Consider the following 24,127-nt stretch of genomic DNA (forward strand, 5'->3'; position numbering starts at 1 on the left):
AGCATGACACTAGCGGGAATCTAGTGGATTCGTCGGATCTCAAGCTCTAACAAGGACAAACTATTACCGGCTATAGGGAGAAAATAAATAATAAAATAGTTGCGAAAATCTGTCTGGAGAGTTTATGCTGAAAGAAATCCGACATACCGGATAATCGAAAATGATACTTTATTCTATGAATATTCCGGAAACTATTGAATACACAAGTAACAAAAATGCAACCAGGACGTACGCAAAGAATAATTCTATAGATATCAATACACTAGGAGATGGAAAATCGGTAATCTCACTGAACATAAAACTGATGAATTCAGTCAGAGATCAACACTCGAAAGAGAAAATTTCGTGCCGCTTCCTCCCTGTAGCCTTTGTGACAGGAATAGAATTTTATAAATGAAACGTCGAATCTTAAGCTCTAATAAAGACATAGCTCTAACTCTTGGATTTTTTAGAACCTTCATTTTTGTTGCCATAGTCTCCAAGTTTGTCGCCAAAGCAGGCTGCCATTGACTTGTTATCCAAGGATTAATCTTTAAAAATATCTGCAAAATTGTCTCCTTTATTGTGATACCAACTGTACGGGAAAGCAACATTAGAGATTCATAATAATATGATATGATTTTTCGCTCTCAGTCGTTATTAGCTACTTAGCGAAGGTCGATAGTTCTCTGGGTATATACACGCATACAATATAAATTTCATTCTTTGATTGGATTTGATTTCAAAAAATAACATTAACTCAATTATATTTTATTTGCATGGCCTGGGGTATGTATACTCCTTCACCCCGACTCTTCGGTGGCAACACCAATGCTTGAATTTTTTTCCCCTCAGTATTCTCATATATTTCTGTCTTTGGTAATGGGTACTAATTAATAATTTTAGATAAAAACATCTTTTTGCTGATCAATTGCTTCCAAATGTAACTTTAGAGCTATAGTTTTGGTATGGAGACCAAATATTTTTCTTTTTTTCTGGATCGTTGCGTTTGAGAGTTAATGGATTCACATAAATATAAATAGGTATATCGATAGAGAGTAGATCAAAATTTGACACACATCTATAATTCTGGTGATAAAACCATTTGCCAAACTTCAACTTTGTATCTCGCTGTGTTTTTCAGCTATCATATTTTAACAGCGGCAAGCAGGCAAATCTCCAAAAATGTTTTTGTTTGGTTTTGTTTTTTGTTTTAATTTGGAAAGGTCTAAAAGGTGAAGATCCATTAAAATTTCGAGATCGAATTTTCAGTGATTACAATCCTACCTCTTTCAATCCTTCAATCTTCCATATTAGAGTTCCATAGAGAGCGTCCTGGCATAGGGGTAGCGCGTCTTCCCTGTGATCTGGGCCTCTTGGGTTCGAGTCCCGGTTTGGGCATGGTTGTTCTTCTGTGAGATGTGTGAATGTGCCCTCCAGTAAAAAGGGGTTGTGCAAGCGAATGAGTGATGCGTGAGTAGCAAAGTCGTACTCTTGGCCTTAGTTGGCGCTACTAAAAAAACAAGAGACGCTTCCCCACCGGCTTAAAATCGCTGTCTTCGTAACAGCGGGCTTGTCCATGGCAAGTGCCATAAGAAGCAGCAGAGTTTAATTGCAGTGAAAAAGATACTTCATTAAGTTAAATTTTTCTCCATCAAATATTATAATTAAAATCATCATTTCAGTTTCATTCAAATATATATGAAAAATATAAAATACTGAGTATCCTAGAAGATTATTTACAAACAATATTTTGTTTTTCCATATAGGGGAAACAAAATATTGTTTCTCCTATAGGAAAAACAGGTTCCGTGTACCTGTTTTTCTGCAAAATCCACTGCATGAAGATTGAAGTCAATGAAGAACCATTTTGTATTGCCGATATTTTCAGTGCCATTTATTGCAGTGATATAATTGCTTCCAAGAAAAACCCTTCCGTCAGATTAATTTATTATCTAAGGAAGATTTTATCTGATATTTCTTTAAAAATATTCTTTATATTTTATTGTTTCACCTGAAGTTCATATTTAATGTTAGTGTAAATTTGAGTATTGAAGCAAACGGCGTCAAAAATTAAATTTTCTTTTATATTTATGATAAAATAATATTTAAATACTCTTATTATTGTGTGTTAATTTTTATTTAAGTGAACTTATTTTTAATACTATATTTTTTATCTTTCGTAATAGTTACTTGTATGTTATCTCTGTTTATTAAATAAAATAGCTCTCGAAATTAAGTGCGTGAAAGGTTAAGTGCAACGCCTACCGGGGCAAAAGAATTCCATTGTATTGCCAAACTGTCAAAGATGTTTTTATATGTCTCGCCGAGCAGGGGTGTAAATAATTAGAAGTTGTGGATGCCAACCCTTTGTAGTAGAATTCAACATAATTGCCAAATTGGCAAAGTTGTTATAATACTCGCCAAATAGGCGTGTGAATATTAATAAGACCAGCGTAAAGTAATATTATTCCTTGCATTGCCGTATTAGAAAGAAATGTGACATGACATTAAAACTATCGTATAAAATTTTTAAAAAATAGATGAAGGGAATCTAAGTGAAATTTTAGCAAACTGATTTAAAAAAAATGATAAAAGTATCTGGGAAGAGGAAAAGGTTGTGAGATTTCTAAATAAACTTAAAAGAATACTTTTCAAACAATTAACATCGATTATAAATTGTATTTATTCTATGAGAGTACCGATTATGAATTATATTTCATATATATTGTTTAAAATGTTATGCTGGTGAAAACAAGATAAAAATTCAAATCCCGAATTTCTGAATTCGGAACATATAAAAAGATAATGGTATATTTTATTGAAGTCTAGAATAAATGTTTAAGTTTTAAATAGTCATTTTTATTTAATTTAGAATTTCAAAATACAGTACATAATCTCTCTATCAGATGAATTTTATTAGTTTTTATATGTATTTACAAAAATAATTTTACCAATGGCATTTTTTTAAATTATCACGTTTAATTGAAAATTTATAGACTTGCAAATAAACGATGTTTAAAAAAAACAGTATTAATTTTGAGTAAAACAAAAATAAAACACAATTTCGGTTGTTTGCAATAACTGATGAAATCTTTCTCGCATATTAATGTTATTTAATATTAATAGTTAAAGCACATCAATGGTTTTTATAATAGTTTCAAAGAACTGAAAAAGACAAGAGAATAACACAATATTATATGATGTTTTAATCTTACCTATGTAATTTATTTTTATCATTCCGAAATATTTCTTTGAGAGGTTTCAATACGATGTGAATTTTCTTTCATAAAATGCATGAAGAAAAGGAAAATCGGAAGAAAAGTCAAAGAAATTTATATTCCTATTAATTAGAAGAACGTCTTTTAAAAACAGAACAGCGAAATTAATTATCTAAAAACAGCATCAATGTTTAGAAGACTATATAAAAAAATCAATTTGATTATTTCACCTGTTTTTTTTAAAGATATCAATAATTATTATACATTTCAACAATTGATTCATTTACTTCTTTTATAAATAACCGAAATAATCGTATAGAAACAAAAATATTATCAAAATTTTAAAGCGGAATCAAAATCTTCCACAAAGCACTTCATATTTATGGAAACGAATTCTCTAAAACATATTTTTCAAAATGTCTTTCATTATCATGTCAGGCAAATGAAAGCAAAAGGCGGGAATTTTAAGAACCTTGTCGGCGAAGAAGAACATGATCCGCTTATATAGAGCGACCCACGTGAAACGAATCAAAAGATTCGAAGGAAACAAATAGGAAAACTTTTGATGCATTATCATTCCGGATTGCGTTCAGAGAGCGGGGGCGGGCCACTTTCCATGAATCTTTCCTTTAAAAGAGCTCGCATCCCGCTGGATTTTCTCTCTCCCTTTTGGAGCGAGAGAGCACTCACAGATTTATATCAAAGTTTCCGAAAAGGTACCTCTTTTCGTCCCAAGGGGTCAGCAGAAGGAAAGGAGGGAGAGTTATCGATCGCTGGACCTTTAATGCCTTTTCCCGTTACCTCTACCCCCCATTTCCGTTTTGAAATATTAAGCACTCACTTTGGAGAGGATTTCTAAAGAGGAGGTGCGTTCATTGTTTTATTGAGAATAAGAAGCGGGGGGAAAGTATCCAGAGCCTGCTTAGATACAATGCGTATACGCTGGGCCCACCATTTAGACTGTCGGCCAATTTCCTGAGAGTATAGTATGAATTGAAGACGTGTAAATCGAATCCAGTTTCCAATTTGAATGTAGATAACGAAGAATTTTAGAAATTAATATGAGACTGTATTTATATGTTTAGATAAAAATATTTTGCTGGCAAGAATAAGACCTCCCTCATCTTTCACCCCCCCCCCCCCCCCAAAAAAAAATTATTATCTGTTTCAGGAGTCCTGCAATCTAGATTAGGAATATTACAGTCTTGCAATCTAGATTAGGAATATTACAGTCTTGCAATCTAGATTAGGAATATTACAGTCTTGCAATCTAGATTAGGAATATTACAGTCTTGCAATCTAGATTAGGAATATTACAGTCTTGCAATCTAGATTAGGAATATTACAGTCTTGCAATCTAGATTAGCAATATTACAGTCTTGCAATCTAGATTAGGAATATTGCAGTCTATTATCTGTTTCAGGAATTACAGTTTTGTATATAACATTAAGAATCTTAAAGTTCTTGAAACTTTTGTGGAATATGAATAATTTTCCTATAATATATTTTTAAATACATTCATATATTATATCTTATATTCATATATATTATATGAATATATTTCAAATATTATATTCATTATATGAATAATATTTATATATTATATTTGAATATTTTTTATATCGAGTTACATTTTAGGAGATTTTTTTGAATGATTAAATGCAATCTTATAAATCTTATATTCATATATATTATATGAATATACTTCAAATATTATATTCATTATATGAATATATTTCAAAAATTATATTTGAATATTTTTTATATCGAGCTATATTTTAGATTTTTTGAATGATTAAATGAAATCTTATAAATCTGAGAAGCGACAATTCGATGCCCATGTGACGCACGGGTACGACGGTCAAAAATTATCCTAATTCTTGAATACTAGTTTCTAAAGAAATAATGTGTCTTCTTATGTCCTGTTATTTAGATGGCATATAAATATTAGAACGTATTCATAATAAAAAATCGTAAAAGAATCACTAAACTGGAATTAAAAAAAAATGACGTATCTAGTTTATGATGTAAAAGTTTAATTCATAATTTTATACATTAAAAGGAATTATTCATGATGTTTCTTCTTTGTAAGCAATACTATTTCTATTTCCTTTGCCCTTTTTGAAGTTATTTTATTCATTTTTTTTACTGGACTTATGCCAAATGTTTGGTACATTATTTCATATTTGTCCCTTCTTTTTTCAGGAACTTGTCATTCTCTATGAAATAAATCTTTTCTTTTTATTATATTTTTTTCACACATGAAAATATAAAAGAGTTCTTGTAGTTAACATTTGGAATCTTTAAACTCATTGGAACTGATCGAAAAGAAACAAAATTTCACTTTTCTAATATGAGTTACTTTTTAACGCTTTAATATTTCTTATTAATTTAATCGTGCTAAAAACTTGAAGTATTATTTACTTAATAATTCATTCTCCTTTGTTCAACGTGTTAAATCAAAATCATGCATTTCGAATGCCAATAAATCGGTGGTTCAGTGTGTCAGAGTTTTTTTTTCTGTTGCCTTTCTATCCCTCACTGGCAAAATCCAGATGTGTCTTCTTTTCACGATAAAAAACTAGCGTTTCTCTTGTTGGATACATTAACATTCCACTGCCCATTGTATTTGTCGTGTGTAAATCTCTCAGGGTCGAAATCTTTTGTTTCTCCCGATTTCCTTTCCTTCTATACTGAAAAGATCCATAAGTTTACTTCTGTTCTAAATTCTACTAAATACATACTTTATAAACTAATTTAGAAATTGTTTAAAAACAAATCGTAAAGTTTTCAAATCACGACCTTGAGGTGTTCTTTCAAATCTGTTATATGCCATTCAGCATTGATGCTATACGAATTGAAAAGAGTGTTTACTAAGCGGTTGAGATTTTTTTTCCCATGCATAAATCAGAGTCTGCTGTATAAATTCTTTGCTTGAGACAATACAATTGATCTTAAATGCGCATTATTTCGTCAGACGCTGGTTTCATTACATCAAAACTAATCATCTTCGTTCCGAGACAAGTAAAATGCCGCTCACGCTATAGTAAAAAAAATATGTAGTTTTTGTTCAAAGTTGAAAGGGGTTTCAAATTTTACTTAAACGATTTGCATACTGGAACATAAAAGGAGGTCTTTTAGTTAGGTCAAGTTTTGATGTTATTATAAAGTGATAAAGGCACAATAAAGGAGCAAAAAATGGAACCAATGCATATTCCAACAATAACCATTGTAAATTAATGCAAAAGAAGATGTTCAACACTTCTGTATTTGATTTTTGTAGGTGAAGTTTCTTAGTAGCTTTAGGATTTCTAGCGAGTAAGTTTTGGTTTATATAAATTCTCAAATTATATTTTTATCAACAATTTTTTTATTATTTTTTAGTGAAAAATCAGTTTGATTCTCAAACAGGCTTGTCAGTAAAATATTTCAAATATGAAAAAGTGTTTAGCATTTCCAGTTTGATATAAAGCAATTAGTTAAATCTGAAGCTCGCTTGATTTTCAAATACATTTTAATATCAAAGTAGCGAATATTTTTTAAATAAATTAGCGGCTTGTGTAAGCATCAAACTTTAAAAAAAAATTAAAATTGATTCAGGAAATGTTACCATAATGTCATCAAAATTTAATGTTATCTTTCCATGCAGATCCTTAATATAATGCTATAAAATTATACTACTTAAAATTTAGCCTTTATAATTTTTTTCCGATTTATATTTATTGATTGAAACAAAATAAAATATTATTTGCACCATTTAAATCCTTTCGGAAATGAAATTCAAAATGATGCTAAGTCAGAGAAATCTTTTTTGAATAATTTTTTTGAAATATTGCATAAATTATAATAAAAATATTCTGTAGCGCCTCAAAAGATTTCAATGCTGAAAAATTCTGTTTTCTCTACATATTTTTTAAAAAATGTTTAATTTTAGCAATAATGGTTTTTTTCCTTATTAATTGAAAAATCACTTCTTCCATTTAAAGTTCAAACTTGCAGTAGCTGACAGAAAATTCGAGGGATGCATAGTACAATGAAGAGAAGGCTTTTATAATAGTATTATATGACTATCAAAATTTGGAGCTTAAAAAATATTTTGCTGAAGAAGCTATTAATAGATAAGATTGATAAAATATCTTATCTATTAATAGCTAAGATAATAAATTAGTTAGAATTTACTCCAGCTAGTCACTTGTTGCCGAAAGCGGTTAATTTAAAATATCCAACGACTGCAAAATATAATTGATTAATAAATAATTCAGACAGGTAAATGATAGATAAATGATTGACTCATTTATTCAGCTTGAAACAGAAATATATTAGAAAGGTTTTATTTATTTAATATTTATGGGTAGTTCCGCTAAATTTTAAAAATAAGTTCTTATTGTTTTTATTTTCCGAGAAAATAATTACGTTTAAATTTAGATATATGTAATGATGGTGCCAATAAATTTAAAATAATTGTTAATAAGATTTCATAGACTTTTGAAATTATTTTAAAGTGTTCAAGTCAATAACCTTTTGAGGAAGCATTATTTTTTATATCGTTACTTTTTTTCAAGAATTTATTTAATGTTAAAGTGTATATCTTTTGGATAAATTTTTTGAAATATTTTATAAACTAAAATATTATATTTTTGGATATTTGCATGAAATGGAGAAAAATGTTACTTTAATCATTGGAGAAAATATGCACACACAAAAAAATTGAGTATTTTGATTAAAAAAAAAAAGTAACGGGTAAACAAAAGGATAAAGCTAGTTTTTTATTTAAAAAATATTTACTTAAATATATGAGAACGATATCGGCCTTTTGAACTCATTTACACTGACTTTTATCGTTAATGTTATTTTATATTGTAGATTTTTGGAATGATACAAATAATATAGAATTTTAAATTTTTAGTTGATTTTTTCAAACAGGTCTCAATGGAAAATAAGTATAAAAGAAATAATTTAGTTAATTCACCGCAATTATTTTTTTTTAAAAAAATTGAAAAATACACTTAGTAACAACAGACGAAAAGAATATTATTTTATTATGCATTTTTTTTAAATTAATTTAATTTCCATAACTCCATTTTCAGAAGAATATGCCATTTCTTACTAAGATTTATTAGCCTATTGTGTCCACCCCTTTTTAAACGAAGCGAAATTAAATTACCTTTAATCGATGTACAGTTCTGACACTTTTAAAACTTGTTTTCTTTCTTGTTTCACGTAAGCAGGCGTGAAAGAGAAGTATAGTTTCCCTGAATTCCTTGCCGGCGCTATTAAGTGTTGGAAGTTATAAATATGCAAGCAGTTGATACTCGAGCAGGGGCTTCATCCCGTCACATGGGCACTTGTCTGTATAATTGTCGAGTCGTATTTCTCCTCTCTACTTCCGTCCTTGAAGTCTGATTCAAAAGACGAACTCTTTTCGGCTTTGAGAAGTGAAATTTCGGAAGACGATCGGAACTTTTTTTTTAATCGTAGGTGAATGACCTTAATAGTTCTTTGTTTTGTTGCACTTAAATTTTTTGTTTAATGTTTGAATTCGGTGAGTGATATTTTTTTTTTTTCGATTATGTTTCAAAGTAATATTATTTCGCCTGAAAGTAGTGTATTTTGTTAAATGGTGTGATTGGCACAATTTTTTTTCTTAACTTAATAATCATATTGCAATTATATGCCTAACATGCCATATCCTCTATAACGTTAACATATAATGTTCAAAATTTAAAATTTGAATATCTTAGACTTACTGCCATTTGGTTAACCTGTTCAGATCAGAGTTTCCCGAGATTTTTCCTATAGAAAATTCTTTTTTATTGGAAAAATCTTTTCAATTCTGTTTCGTTTGAAAAAGTTTACTGTAATTAAAGATGCAAGGAAAAATAAGAAAATGAAGCATTGATTGATGATAACATTAATTAATTGAAAAATTATAATTTAATTAAAAGATTAATTTAAGGAAATTAATTGACTTCTTATCGGTTTTTGTTTATAAATACTTATGAGTCTGAGAGATGGTCAGGTGAGAGCTTTCGCTATCCTTCATTTATTTCCTTGATCTTGTTTATTATTAGCTTTATTATAATTATAATTAGGTTTATTATAGTTTATTAAATTTAATTTTCATTTAAAAATCAATTTATAATTTAATCAACTTACTTAAAAAAATTACTATTGTTAATAATAAAACAAGCAAAAGACAATTTATTAAACACTTGGTTATTCTTAGATTTTAGCTTTTTCACCACTATTAAGTACTGATATTGAAAACTTTTTAAAAAAAATTAAGAAATAAGCATACAGAGGAAGAGAAATATCAAGAGCTGTTAAGAGATTTATTATCATTTTATAACACACTTCTTATTAATATAAATATACACAATATATTTTTTTAAATGATTACGATTTATTTACTAAAATTGTCAGTTTTATTTTTTATGTTATTTAAAATATTCAGTGCGACGAATGTGTCTGGACATTTCTATTTACCCTTCTTGTTTAAGGAATACTTCAGCATACTTCACTTACCATCTATCAGATACAGCGTGCGTGCAGAGATACTTTCATTTCTGTGTATTAACCTTTTCACTACTGATCCGGCCCAACTGGCCTGTAAATTCTATATTTGCGGAACGATTTCTGTTTCAAACGAGAAGTGCAGGATGTAAAACGAGTAATCACGAAAGAGTCCTTACTTTATATCCTGAATTCTTCATTTGAAACAAAAAATAGCAATTCATTCTAGAATTTACACAGCCGGTTGGGCCGGTTTAGTAGTGCAAGGGTTAAAGAAGTGAATCCAGAGAAAAAATCTTTGGAAATCAATGTAATAATTACGAAGTTTGGAAGTTATCGATACAAATGTGTTATTCTTTTAATCTATCTGCATACATAAGGAAGAGAACTTCTCGCTGTTTTTATAAAATATTTCAACTCTTTCAACAGCTATTTCCTTATGTATCTCGTGGCTAAATAACTTTGGTTCTTCATCTAAAATATTAAGATGATTGCAGCTTGTACTTTTGTGAATTCATCTAGTTATGTCATTCATAATATAAAATCACAAATTCTAGCTCTGAATGGAAAGATTAATAAGAAAAAGTTTCATTTATAAATACTTAAAATATATATGAAAATAATCGTAGCTATTTTTTTAAAAATTGCCTATTAGTCCAGAACAAAATATATTACTAATCAATAGATTAAAGTTTTTCAAATTTAATATAATTTATTTACTGTTTTACTTTTCTACATACAAAGCTGCAACGTTTTAACATAATGTTATATTTTGGAACGCAGGAGAGTTTTAAAATATACCTCTTAGGGAGGATCTTTAGATATTATTAATTTTTTTATTGTATATACATAGAACTAAACTGTTTAACCTTCTAGCTCTCATATAATAAAATTTGAAAGAAGTTAGAAGTCTTGACTCTTTATGTCATTCAGCTATGCAAATTTAAAATTTTTACCCTTAAATTGGATATATTTTGAATCAATATTAAAGGCGAAGTTTTAAAATTTTGATAATCATCCTTCCAACATGATCAAAATATGAAATAATTTTTATTACCTTTGAAAACCTAGCTGTAAGCTTATAATTATTATCCTCTGTATGATTTATTATGGTTAACCTTGAAGGACTTTAAAATAGATCGAAAAAAAACCCCCTTAAAACTTGACATTGAATTTTTTTAAAATTATTTTTATGCTATACAGTTCTCCAAACTCTTATCACTGCATTCCTATCAAATCCTTGAATGCTCTTATTCATCAGATAATGAATGGTAACGCTAAATTAATCAAATTTGTTACATGTTAAAAATAAACTAGAGCGGCATTAGGCAGAACGAATTGAAAATGACGTCTTTTTTGGAGGTGTATCCATTTCCATAACCATCATTAACAGCAATAAGACTATTTAAACGTGCTAATGAGCGCGGGAGTGGAGTGTTGAAACGCGATCCCTCTCCGCGTGGGTCGCCAGGGAAGAGTGTCCACGGGTTTCTCATCTCATTCTGTTTTTGCTGCTCCTAGGTGCCCGATGTGGGATCGGCGAGCGGTGCACGGTGCCCCGTTGCTCTTGCTGTTGCTGCTGCTCACGACGGTGCTCACCAGGTCGGACATCGTGAGCAGGGAGTCAGCCCTGGCCTGGACATGGTTCCCGCACCTGGTCTCCAAGGACACGGATATGGATCCAGCAAAGGCAGGTCAGTTCCCGCATCAGTCCCACCAAATAAAAATCCAATATCAAAAGAGATAGAGTTAATTTATTTAAAAATAAATAAAAATCATCTGATCGAAATTGCTTTTTTTGGAAAATTTTGGAAAACAGTTGAACATGCTTTTTCTCAATTCTTTTTTTCTTTAAGCCATTTCTTTGAAGAAAATTGTAATTATTCAATCTTTTATTAGAATTTTATTCAGTGTGACATATTAAAGCTTAATTCAATCAATTTAACTCCCAATCAAAAGTTAAAAACATGACTTAAGAAGAAAATAATTTTTTAAAAACCCTGTTTTCTCTAAAATTTTAAAGAATTTTAATATTATTTCTGTAAGAACTTAAAGCTTTTATTTATCTTCTGACGAAAACCCTTTGAACATGATTTTGAAGAAGTATTTTATTATTTAACAAGCTTAAAAAATTAATTTTTACTCTAATTTTGTTTTTACAATTTTTCATACCATTATAATGGTGATATATGTGTCGAATAATAAGGGACACATTTTTTTAATTATGATTTTAATATAAAGTTAATTCCAAATCGAATTTACTATATAAAATGAAAACAAACTATTAACCCTTTGCACTAGGATGGTGACTCTCACTCACCATGCAAGACGGGGCATCATTTTGACGTTTTATTTTATTCTGATTGTTAAAAATATCTGCAGAGTAATAAGAACATGCAAATTAATTAAATGGGAGAATCCAACTTATAGCAATTATATATATTTATTTTTCTGTGAAATAGACAAGTTTTTGTATTAGGCAAACATTATGCTTTATTTTCCGATTGCAAAGGGTTAATACTCTATTTTTAGCATACTTTATCCTTCCATAAATTTACTGATATGTTTTAATATTGATTCATAAATATGAACTATATTCCTGTTTCAATTGTTTTACCACAAAACTGCATGTGAAGCCTTTTGGATAAACTATAAATTTATGAAACTAATACCTGAGCTTAGAACTCTTAATTACTCTAATTAGGAACTCTTCCTAGTTAATAAATAAACGATCTGAAGATATCATTTATTTTTAGATTTCTCCTAAGTGCAAAATTTCTAGAAGAAGAAGAAATATTTTTTAATGTCAGTAATGCCAATTTAAGCTAGGAATAGTTAATTATATTGTTATTTACCTATTAGAGTAGGAATAAAATTAACTTACTATTTCCACAATAAAAGAAAGTGTAAATGATTTCAATAAGCAGAAAAGCTTTCTTTTTATGAACTCAGAAAAAATGTGTTATACTGCTAGATTCTGACAATCACGTCATTGATAAATATATACTAAAATAAGATAGTCTTTACTAACTCATTGTATCTGGAATAATATTTTATTTTCTTCTAACCCGAGGAAATTTGTTGATTAGGTTGTGTTAAGGAATACGTAAGCAATTAACAATTAATATAAAAATTTAAAAAAAGATTAAATTTTAAGAAAATCATAACCCTTTTTAAGTTGCTGATAATAAGTCAAATGATTTTAAATAATTTTTTGCCAAAATATAATGAACAAAGAAATTAAATATTAAAATGAAGAAAGCAAGATTATTATTAAATTATTTATGTTTTTCCATTTATTTAAAAGTTTTAAAATACAAAATTATTGATGAATTTTGAATTTAACAGTCATAAAAATGATTTGCTTATTTAAAATTATCAATTTCGGATGAAAAAAATGAATCACTTGGCAAGAAATGCTCTTTTTTTCAAATTAAACAGAAAATTTCGAAATATAAATCACATGATTTTTTTTGATAAAGATACTTTACAAGCAGAAAAATCACTGTAATATTAATTTTATCCATCATACACTTTAGAAAAATATATATTTCTTGATAATAAAGGGAAATTAAATTCTATGAGACATTTTAAATTATTGACGTTCATATTTTCTTGATAATAAAATATTTTTAAAGATAAAATGAGCTTTAACGAAAGGATCAGACAAGAGCCGATTTACATGATTTACGACTGAACATTTTCAATTCTTAGCAATCCTTTTCTATCCTTAGAATAATGAAAAATGTTAGTTTTAAACTAGAAGTGACTAAGGACAGTTGCTATAACTCTGAACAGTGGTTCCATCTAAATGGATGTGTTGAAAAGGCAATTATCTATTAATATTTCATGAATGAGGAAGCTAAAAAAAATTTCTTTAATATTCTAGAATCAAAATTACCCTTTTTTATTTCTTTCTAGACGAAAAAAAAATATATATATGTTAAAATGACAATTGAAAACTAACAAGATTGCGATTTTGCTCTTTAACAGTACCTAACTCTTATTTGTGTTCATAAAAATTGAAGGTCGTTTTTTTTTTCTTCTTCTTAGGAATATTTTTTTCATCATTAGTTTAAGGGATAATGACATTCTTTTATTAAAATGTTTTTTTTTTCATTAATTAATCGCCACTTGAAACTATAACTTGTATCAATCTTGTATCAAAAAATAGATAATAGAATCTCCTGGCATTCGAACACAATCCTGTGTTTAACTCTTCTCCTCCGAAAAAGAATTCTGCTGATATAAATTTCAATTGATTTAACCCTACAGTGAGCCATTTGGCTACTTTTTATTTCCATTTACAAGCTTCATATGGTTGCTCAAAATAGAATCAATGAGTGATTGGAAATTCTATTTTAAATGCTTTTTGATAAATGTTTGTAGAAAAGACGGACATATATGGCAATTGTGGTAATAGAGTAAAATTTAATTTAAGAGCTTGAAAAAATACCAAGATGGCTGTTGTATGAATAGCTCTACTATTAAAAATACTATTAAATATTATTTTCTTTGAATTGTAAAAAATATATTGGTAAAAAGTGATTTTTATTTTTATTGCAGAATTGTAATAATGTATTTTGTGTCACTAAGATACTGTTTAATTTATAATGTAATTATTTAGCACATTTTAATTTTTAAAAAAATCAATAAAAAATATAATTATATTTTTTTTTGTAAAAAAAAAAAAAAAAAATGGAAAGTTGTGCATTCTATGGTTAAACTGCTTTTTTCATAGAAAGAGACTCTATTTATTTTTTAAGCAATTAATTTGAAAATGAGGAACCCGTGTTTTGGGATATTATAAAGAAAAGTATATTTTCTTCATCAGCTTTTTATCTGTATTTATTTATTCGTAAAGATAAATATTAAATAAATTAAATGAATGCAATAAAATTTATTAGTCCTTCTATGACCTCTATATTTGTTATATTTTTTTTAAAATTTTACTTTTTGAGACAAAGTGTGTTTCAGAGGACAAAATGAAATGGAACAAAGAAATATTTTTTAAATATCATATTTGATCCTTATTTCAAGAGAATCTAATGCAATAAAATAAAATTTCTACTACTTATTGCCAATAATGAAGAAAGCAGTTGCTATAAATTAAAGTTCATTTATTTATGTAACTTCAAAAGTTGTTAATTTAAGAATAGGAAAGTTAGCCAAAAAATAAATAAAATAAAATAAAAATATTTCATAATCTTTAGACACAAACTTTCTTATACAAATATTGAATTTTTTTCTTCATTTTTAAAAAATAGAGGGTAACATTGACTTAAAAGCTTAACTATCCCAACAAGAAATAACAAGCAACCACGCTTTATACTGGCAAAAGCCGCCCCATCAAACTGGATACATACTAAAACCTTTGACTCTGCCGCTATTTCACGGAGCATTACTCCACTTTTATCATGGAAATGAGACTTTCATAAACTCCTGTCTCTTCCAAGACATTAAGTCCGAGCACACAATGCGCGCCTTAACCTAACCAAACTTTTACTTCCCTTAACCGAAGCATTCCTTAACTAAATTCACCATACGAACACGACTAGATGGGTGTTGTTTCTGCCTGCGCCCTGCAGCTTGATGGATGGGCCGGCGACATGAAGGAACATTCAAGAACAGCGTTCTTATCACTTCTAACACACGCTGCTTGTATTTGCATATGTGGTGGGGACTCCTGTAGTTTCCCTGCAACCGTAACTTTTCCCTCAGCTCGTCATTGCCCCTTTTTTCCATGTATGTGCTTCTCTATGCTTTTTTTCCTTTTCCTTCGGTTTGGCTGACAAAACAAAGTTTCCATGTTTCTTGAAGAAAATATTTTTTCGGACATGAGAGAAATGGGAAACTGGGAGGGATGTTTTATGAGACACATGCATATGAAAAATTTTATTCTTTAAAGACCGATGACAACCGTTATATATAATATGTGTGTGTGTGTACGACTTCAATAAAAATGTATGATTATCTAGGAATATTATAAAAATTTATTTCTAGTTGTTTGTATTAAAAAGTGATTGTTACATACTAATTACCTTTGGTGACCAATTAATTAGCGGAAAATATTAATTGTACATTATTTCAATTAAATGCCTTACAGATAATTTTCATTTACATCAGGATTTCCACAAAAAAGTATTTTCAAGTATCAAAAGCCTTGTTATTTTAATAGGCCTAAGCTTATTCAACTTTTTTATAAGAATGTATTATATATATGAACAATCTTAATGAAATTCTATAATTTCACTAAACTATCATTCTAATTTACCTTTTAAATTGTATTTCTTATATTGTAACTTTATTTTTCTTATTTCTAAGTTAGCTTGCGGTCATAATGACCAGATTCTTTCTTTGGTTTTTCAACAGTAGAAAAAAAAATCGGTTATAAAAACGGTTATCAATAAAAGCGGTTTGAAACTCTCTAAAACAAAGAAATGCATTATAAAAAATTATGCAAAAAATACGTTTTTGTAAAACATTGCCGATGTTTAACAGATTTCTCGACAAATAAATCGGTATCGCTACGAAAACGATTTTTTAAATTTTGTAATATAATCAATTTTGTGTTATAATATTTTTGGAATTAATTGCTAGAAAACGCCAAAATGTAGTTTATATTCAAATAATTAAAGTTTAAAAAAAATCACTTTAAGATGTAATTTCCTGCCCTCAAAAGTATAATTGTAATAAATCTAGTAATTCTAAAGCTTTGGGTTGTAGATCGCCAGCACACCTCAATAATGATAAATTACATGAAATTTTTATTTCACTGCATACTTAATTTAAAAGATAAATTAAACAGATAATATTTTATTATTTGCGGAATATTAAGGTTAAAATCAGGGTCATCTATATTCCCTTTACAACTGTGTGTTAAGCGAGTGTAATATTGCTTTCTCTATTGCTTTTGAATACCAATTAATAAATAAAAAATAATCATTTAAAAAATGTTAAAACATTTTTTTTTGTATTTCATACAGTTTATTAAACATTTAAAAAATACTTTCTTTAAAGCAGTATTTTCAATTGCATTATCAACTATAAAAATATAACTTTATACTGGAGAATACTTTATCATTCTTAGTACCAACTCTAGCTTAAAAAAGTTAACTCTAGTTAACTTTTTTAAAATTAAATTATGCATTTAATCTCGGAAAAAATATTTACCGTTAAAAAAAAAAGACATTTCACCACTATTTTTTATCTTTGAGAGAAGGACTCCCCCCCTCCCAAATCCAATGAATTTCGATTGAAAGATATGATTTTATAACTTTTTTTTTTTATTTCGGTGATATACGATGAAAACAACAAGTTCTTTATCAAAAGTAGCTGAATTATTAATAATAAAACAAGAATTTTATAAAAAGAAATATTAGATAAATATTTAAATATTTTACTATAGAGTAAACTTTTAGCTACTAGTAGTAGCTAAATAGTCTACTCTAATCTAATAGTAGTAGTAAACTATTTAGCTACTAAGAATTTGAACAAACAACATTTACATACTTCCTTTTAAGACAGCTTAGACTATATCTCCTTTTATATCTAAGAATCTGAGATGCAATAAATAAATAAAGAAAGAATATAAAAATTCCTAACCTGGGGTTTGAATTCGCTTACTTAGTTTATCAACTTCATTTTACTGACAAAACAATAAAATGAAAATGTAAGCAAAAGCTTGCCAAAAATTTGAAAATAACTTTTTAATTAAAAACTAGTTTTCAAATACGAGAACTGCATAGAGACGAAAAATTAAATATTGACTCTTATTTCAAAATAAAAGTAATAAATATCAATAAATTCAGTATTTTACAAATACCATTGTATGATCCCTCCATATAACATTTCTTTTAAAATAAGAATTTTTTTTTCCCTTCATATTCTCCAAAAGACCTAGTTCACCTCCTAAGAAAGACTTGATAAATCGATTGGTCCACCGTAAGCTCATTTGTGAAATATGTTATCATAGTTCGCCTGTTTGAGAGTGATCTCTCCCGTTTCGTTGTGGGAAAAATTTCGTGTCTGTTTGTTGGGGTAGGGGGTCGAGGGAGGGAGAGGACAGTCCCACTATTATCGGACCGGTGCGGCTCCATTAGTCAGCACCCCTGCCTCCATCTCCCTGAAGCAGATACGCTCCTCGTCCATCATAGTAATGATTCTCTGCAATCACTCCATCATTCGCATTACTCAAGCCGTACTAATTCAGAAGACGGATTTTCTGTCGTCTCAAAAGTACATCTGGCTTTTTACTTCCGTAACGCTGGATCTTAGGGAGATTAATATCCTGAGGAGGGGAGGGGAGTTGATCTATATTTTATACGATCGATTTTTTTCTTCTTCTGTGGGTTGAGAAATAATTCCTTAGGGCTGTTTGTTAAAGGGAGAAACAAATGATGGATAGAAAGTGATCGCTTTCCGCAGTTGATGATTGGTGACAGTCGGTTGGGGAAGAGGATGGTAGGTTTCGTTAAATGAATAGGATGGTATTTGTTATTTTGTTGATTGCTATGCCAATAACAAACTTAATTGTGATTGAAATTTTGGGATTTTCTTTCATTTTTTTGCGTGTAGATTGGCATGGTTATTTTTTAACCCTTTTTAGGGCCATAGAAAATATGCTTGCCACCAAATTCATCAATCTTAAATCATGCAAGTTGGCATAAATTAAATTTTTTTTTTCAATAAGGCAGAAACTTAGATGCTTCAATTCCTTATCTCATACAAAATGTGTGTCTTTTTTGTTACTTAGACATTAATTAATATATTTAATTAATTAATCTAATTAAATTTATCTAATAAGGCAAAAGTATAACTTTTCTTAAGCCAGTTTTAATATAATATTTTAATTATATTAAAACTAGCTTAAATTTGTATTAATTGGCTCCCCAAAAATATTTTAATATATCTTGATTAGAACATAAATGGCCTTTTAAAGGGTTAAATGAGATTTTGATAACAAGACCATAAGAGAATATGTTTAGTAAATTACATCCATGGCGATCTGTTGGCTTACCCAGAATATGTTATGCTTAATTTAAATTAAATCTCTTATGCATTATCTAAATTTCTTAGCACATTCCCTCTCTCAAAAAAGAAGTTTCTTTAATGAAGTCCAGTTTTCTGACACTACAATATTATTAAAAACTTCAAAGATAAAATGATTGTTGAATTCTGAATTTAGCTTTCAACATTGGGGAAAAGTTCCACGATTAAGTATTTGATGAAACATTGAAAAAAATAGTTTGAATTTCATTGCAACAATTACATCTATTGTTATAAATCATAGAAATTTTTTTTTTCTAAATTATCAGAATTCAGGAAAAAATTGCATGGCAATCAAATTAGTATCATTAAAAAAATAAATTTCAAAATAGCAATATTTTTGAAAGTTATGGAAGTAAAACATCAAAAATTTTCTAAATTTTTAATTAAGTTTAATTAAAATTTCGAAAAGATCGCTTTGAAATTTATTGAGTCACCGATACGATTATATGTGTATCAAACTTTATAATAATAAACATAATAGATTTGTGTAAATTCTACAAACACATACAAACTCAGTCATTTCATTATAAATATAATTCAGCCGCCTTATTATCAAATTGTAAAACATTTTTTAAATTTTATCAATGCTATATTTCAATAAATTAATTGCAAAACGTTTTTTCTTTCTTGTATAATCAAAAATTAATAAGCAGTCGATAAAATTATTTTTTAAATTTTAAAATTACTAAATTAATTGCATAGCAGTAAAAAGTCTTATAATACAAATTTTTACTTAAAGTGCGTTTTTCAGGTATTTGGAAACATAAAATTCTATAAAACTATTATAAATCTAAATTATTTAATTTCTTTTAATTAATTGAAATGTAATTATTTTAAAAGATTCAGATTTGCGTCCCAACTTAAAGTTTATTAAGAATTTTATCTTAATTATTTAAGGAAAAAGTTCAACTTTCTATTACAATTGTTTGAACAAAGAATTCCTAAGTAGGAATGCGTTTTTGCTAAAGAAGCCTTTTAAATGATTCGATCCGAAAATGCACTGACAAGAAATTTTTTGCATTTCACTATCTTTTCATTTTTTAATAAATTTTATCGGACAAATTTATTTAATAAAACCACAGTAATTTTGAAAAGAAAAATTTATTTTCTGATGTACTTTCAGAGATATTCCTACATGAAGACAACAAATTAAACAAATGAACCAGCGGGAGTAGTTTTTCCCAAAACTTTCTATCTTATTCTTTAATAAAATTGTTATACCAGAGAACACCTTGCATGATATTGATGTACAATAGATGATGTACAAATATTAACTTTTGGCATGAATTTGGCATTTTTACTGAACCTCCTTGGCAAGTTATTTGGCGAATAAAACCCCGCATAAATTTATTAGTATCCAAAAATGGAATTTGTGTTTGAGACACATTTTTCTCAACCAGTTGAAAATACAATTTCTTATAAAACTGCACTTCACAAAATCCCCCAAATTTCATATATTTAAGTTACTGCGTTTTTGAATCATCGTGTTTACATGTTTTTGAAAGTACAGACGGACAGTCAAAACGTTGTTGGATTTGTCACACAGTTTGAAAGGTTTCTACATTATAGACATTAAATCTAATGGCGAAATTTATCTATCTAGCTTTCTTTATTTAGTAATTATCGTGTTAAATTATATTTGAATTGTCGGATTCCCTCTGAACAAATTTTAGTCTTAGTTAGATAACAATCTGAAAATCTGGTGTACAGATTATACACCAAATTTCCTCCTTCTAGCTCAAAGTGTTTTTGAGTTATCTTTGTCACAGACAGGCATTTTCCAAAAAAATGTGTGTGTGTGTGTGTTTTTAACTCGGGGAGATTTTTTGTCTAAACAGTGAAGATTTGTTAAAATCTCGATTTCTACTTTTTTTTTGACATTACATTACTTTCTCTATACTACGTTTACGAGAAAGAAGAAAAAAGAAATATTGCATATGCTAATTTTATTTTGGTGCTGTATATAACTAAACAACATTCTTCAAAATAAGCAATATTATCACTTCTCCAAAATTTCTTAGTAGAAACACAGATGTCAATCGAATAGACAAATGAAAAAATGGCTGTCACCGTAATATAACAAAATTAAATTTTCCTCACATTAGTGGAAATTCAGTTTTATAGCAAGCCCACTCCAATGTCATTGCAACAATACTGTTATAAAACGCAAGATTTTGTTCTGTAAAAATGTATAGCAGAAAAAAAAAGTAACAGCAACTTTGTTTATGCAGCATGAAATACCCTTCCCCGATGGGAAGAACCTTTATTCAAGACATATTTATTCGTTATGGCAACAATCATAAAATCAGCAGATGGATAATAAATTGCGTAGCATAAAACTAACAATTACATCCTGACCCTCTCATCTAATGCGTGAGCTCAATGTCAAATTGACTAGACTCCGCATTGGTCATATTCGTATAACTCACAAATACCTTCTATTTGGTGATCGAGCTCCTCTCTGTTCGAGATGCCAAGTGCTTTTAACGATTCGTCATATTTTTATTGAATGTCCCGATTTTAATTTTCATCGTTTACGGTATTTTAACTCCTCATCACTAGACATGCCAACGCTGTTGGGAGAGAATCCTCACAAAAAGCTTTTTAAATTTATTAGGGCAATTGTTTTTTATAACTCCATTTAAACTTCATAATTTTAAATTTGTTCAATTTTCTACCGTTTTGTTTTAATTCTAACGTCGACTTTTAATGCATCTTTTATTCCTATTAAAATTATTTTTTTAGGTTGTATTAGAAAAAAACTTTTATTAACCATACGTCTGGCGCAGTATAGCCTACATTGGCTCTTGTACCAATAAAACAACCAACCAACCAGAAAAAAAGTAGCAGACAATTTTTCAGTGGGACTCTGGGAGAACAGTAGTGAAAATCCAAAGAGAGCAAGAATTGTGCGAGGGAAGTTGCGTATTCTCCTGGGGGTTGTTCCATCGATGGTCGTGATAAGGCATGGATGACTTTCTCCTCAAATGCAAATGAATCCCCACTCTCCCCCGACCACAAGGTGGCCGAGAGGACCGGTCCTTCCCCCTTCACTTTTCAGGGGGAACTAATGGTGTTATGCTTTCTAATGGAAGCATGTTTGTGTTTCTCTCCGCACGGTCATCTGGATATTTTCCGTGAGTGTTCGCGCAAATGGGCCAATCATGTTATCGAAATGGATGGTTTGTCTCAGATTTATCAGATTTGGCATGATGCACTGTCATAAATATTTCATCGCATCGTAAATTCAGTGGCAAATTTTAGCTTATGAATGTGTTCATAGGTAATGGTAGACGGTTCGATTGCTTTCCCTTAAACGGAAAGTATTTGTTTGTACTTCTTTCTGATTATTCATTTTCAACAATCTCTTCTAGTACTAAATACTATGATGTCGATGTATTTTGGCGCTCAACAGGATACCTAGAACTCTCAAATAGGGCAAAGATATACTATAAAACATGAGAATGTGCACATAGGAGCGAGTTTTGCTAAATTTCAATCCTAAAAACGTTATTGAGCAAAACTAAGTTTAATAATACTTTAAAGTAAAACAATTGTCTTTTCAGTGATACTAATGTAATTGATATGCAAAATTTCTAAATTCTGGCAGCTTTAAAAGATTTTTGAAAATAATTTTCATCAATACATTTTGTGATAATAATGAAATTCAAACATTTATTATTGTTCAAATATTTATTAGCATGATTTCGTTCTATAATTAAAAGCTTAGGAAGAATATGCTGTATAATATCAGGTAATATAATATTACTTGAAAATAAGAAAAAGAAGTTATAATTTCACAAATATTAAAAGAAATAGATGAATGGGACAATGTTTTTAATAGCATTAGGATGTCACGGGTCTTGATTCTATGAGAATGGTTTATATAAACGAAGAACAGAACAGGTATGTAGGTATTAATACAGCTTTAGTTTCTGCCCCAATTAATTGTTTAAAAATATTTTCTCGGGGAAATCATATTCACGTCTATCCAAATGTCACAACAGGCGGCATATTTAAAATAATAGAATATAACAATTAAAAACAATGTCTAGAACAAAGCATATATTCTAACAGAATTTAAAACAACCTGACTTCATTTCCCTCCGTGTTATACAAACAATATCTTTTTTTTAATATTTTTTTGGATTATTAAATTTTTTCATAAATTTTGAGCCATCATATATATTTTATCACATGTAACTTGAATGGTATTAATCATAACAGTCCATGAAATTAACTCTCAACTATTTGGACTGATTGCTACAAAACTGAATTATTCTGGCATTAAAACAGAATATCCACATCATATATGTAAATTATATTTGCACTCCGTTATCCACTATATAAAGTTTCCACTTCAATAATATATTAATGGAATTACTTTTTATAGAAAAGTAAAAGACGACTAGTATGATTTCTATTGTTTATTTTCTATTGTAACACCATAATTTAATCTTAAACTAACCTTAATAAAATAACAAGATTTTTTCGTAAATGTTTGGTTTCTAATTTATAAAAATTTGAATTCATTCAAGGTCGAAAATTAAGATGTAAAAGCAATTATTTTCGAATAGTAATTATATATTACAGTAAGCCATTAGTAGTTATTCTTCACGTTATCCAACTTGATCCAATTTTGAGGCAAATTAGATCGGAGCTAAACGAAAAGTAAAAATAAATATATATAATGCAAGAGGTTTAGATTAATTAATATTTTGAAGTCTTGTAGGTTGCTTATACCTCTATCAACAATAGTAATAAAATTCAAAAATATTTTTAACTCATCATATGAATTTGTGAGAAAAATGCTTCATAAGAAAAATGTGAAATCATTCTAAAGGGGCAGGAATATCCATTTTTTAATATCTCCCTTTCTGGAAATAAAATGAAATCCAAAGTCGGCTGAGTTTACGAAATTCAAGATGGCTTCATATGCGTGAGAAATATTTTTGTCATATCTTATTTAAAACTCAAGAGATAACGGTTTCTTTATAACAAGCATCACCGAAGTTTTACAGATACATTTATATATACGGGCTTAATCTCTTTACGCTGTGCTTCCGGAAGAAAAACGTCTGAGATTTCCTTCCGCCCCTTCTACTATACATATATAGAAAAAGTCTGTCATCATGTTCTAGAAGGAAAGGGTAAGAGTTTTCAAAATTGACACTATCAACGACAGATGAGCCATAAGTAGTGGAACTCACATTGCATTTTATCATTTTTTGGTGCGAGATTCTAAAATTGTTTGCATTAGTAATTTTTTTGAAATATGTTCACGTTTATATAGGTTAAGCTTACTTTCACGAGACAAAGCGCAGACATAATTGCTGTGGTTCATTTATTAAATCAAATTGAAT

The 24,127-nt window shown here is 28.7% G+C and overlaps 1 protein-coding gene across 4 annotated transcripts in view; it reads left to right on the forward strand.

Moving 5' to 3' along the window:
- Positions 1–24,127, forward strand: part of LOC129984326 (tolloid-like protein 1) — a 90,407-nt gene that overhangs the window by 18,856 nt on the left and 47,424 nt on the right. For 2 of the 4 annotated variants that reach the window (XM_056094189.1, XM_056094187.1), the window contains exon 2: positions 11,235–11,407. In XM_056094189.1, the coding sequence (XP_055950164.1) occupies positions 11,242–11,407 (166 nt within the window). In that variant the 5' untranslated portion in view covers positions 11,235–11,241. Of the gene's footprint in view, positions 1–8,550; positions 8,679–11,234; positions 11,408–24,127 lie in introns of those variants that run through there. The other 2 variants (XM_056094190.1, XM_056094188.1) reach the window with 2 other exon arrangements.

The sequence above is a fragment of the Argiope bruennichi genome, chromosome 9 (assembly GCF_947563725.1).
Source record: "Argiope bruennichi chromosome 9, qqArgBrue1.1, whole genome shotgun sequence".
NCBI classification, from domain to species: domain Eukaryota; kingdom Metazoa; phylum Arthropoda; class Arachnida; order Araneae; family Araneidae; genus Argiope; species Argiope bruennichi.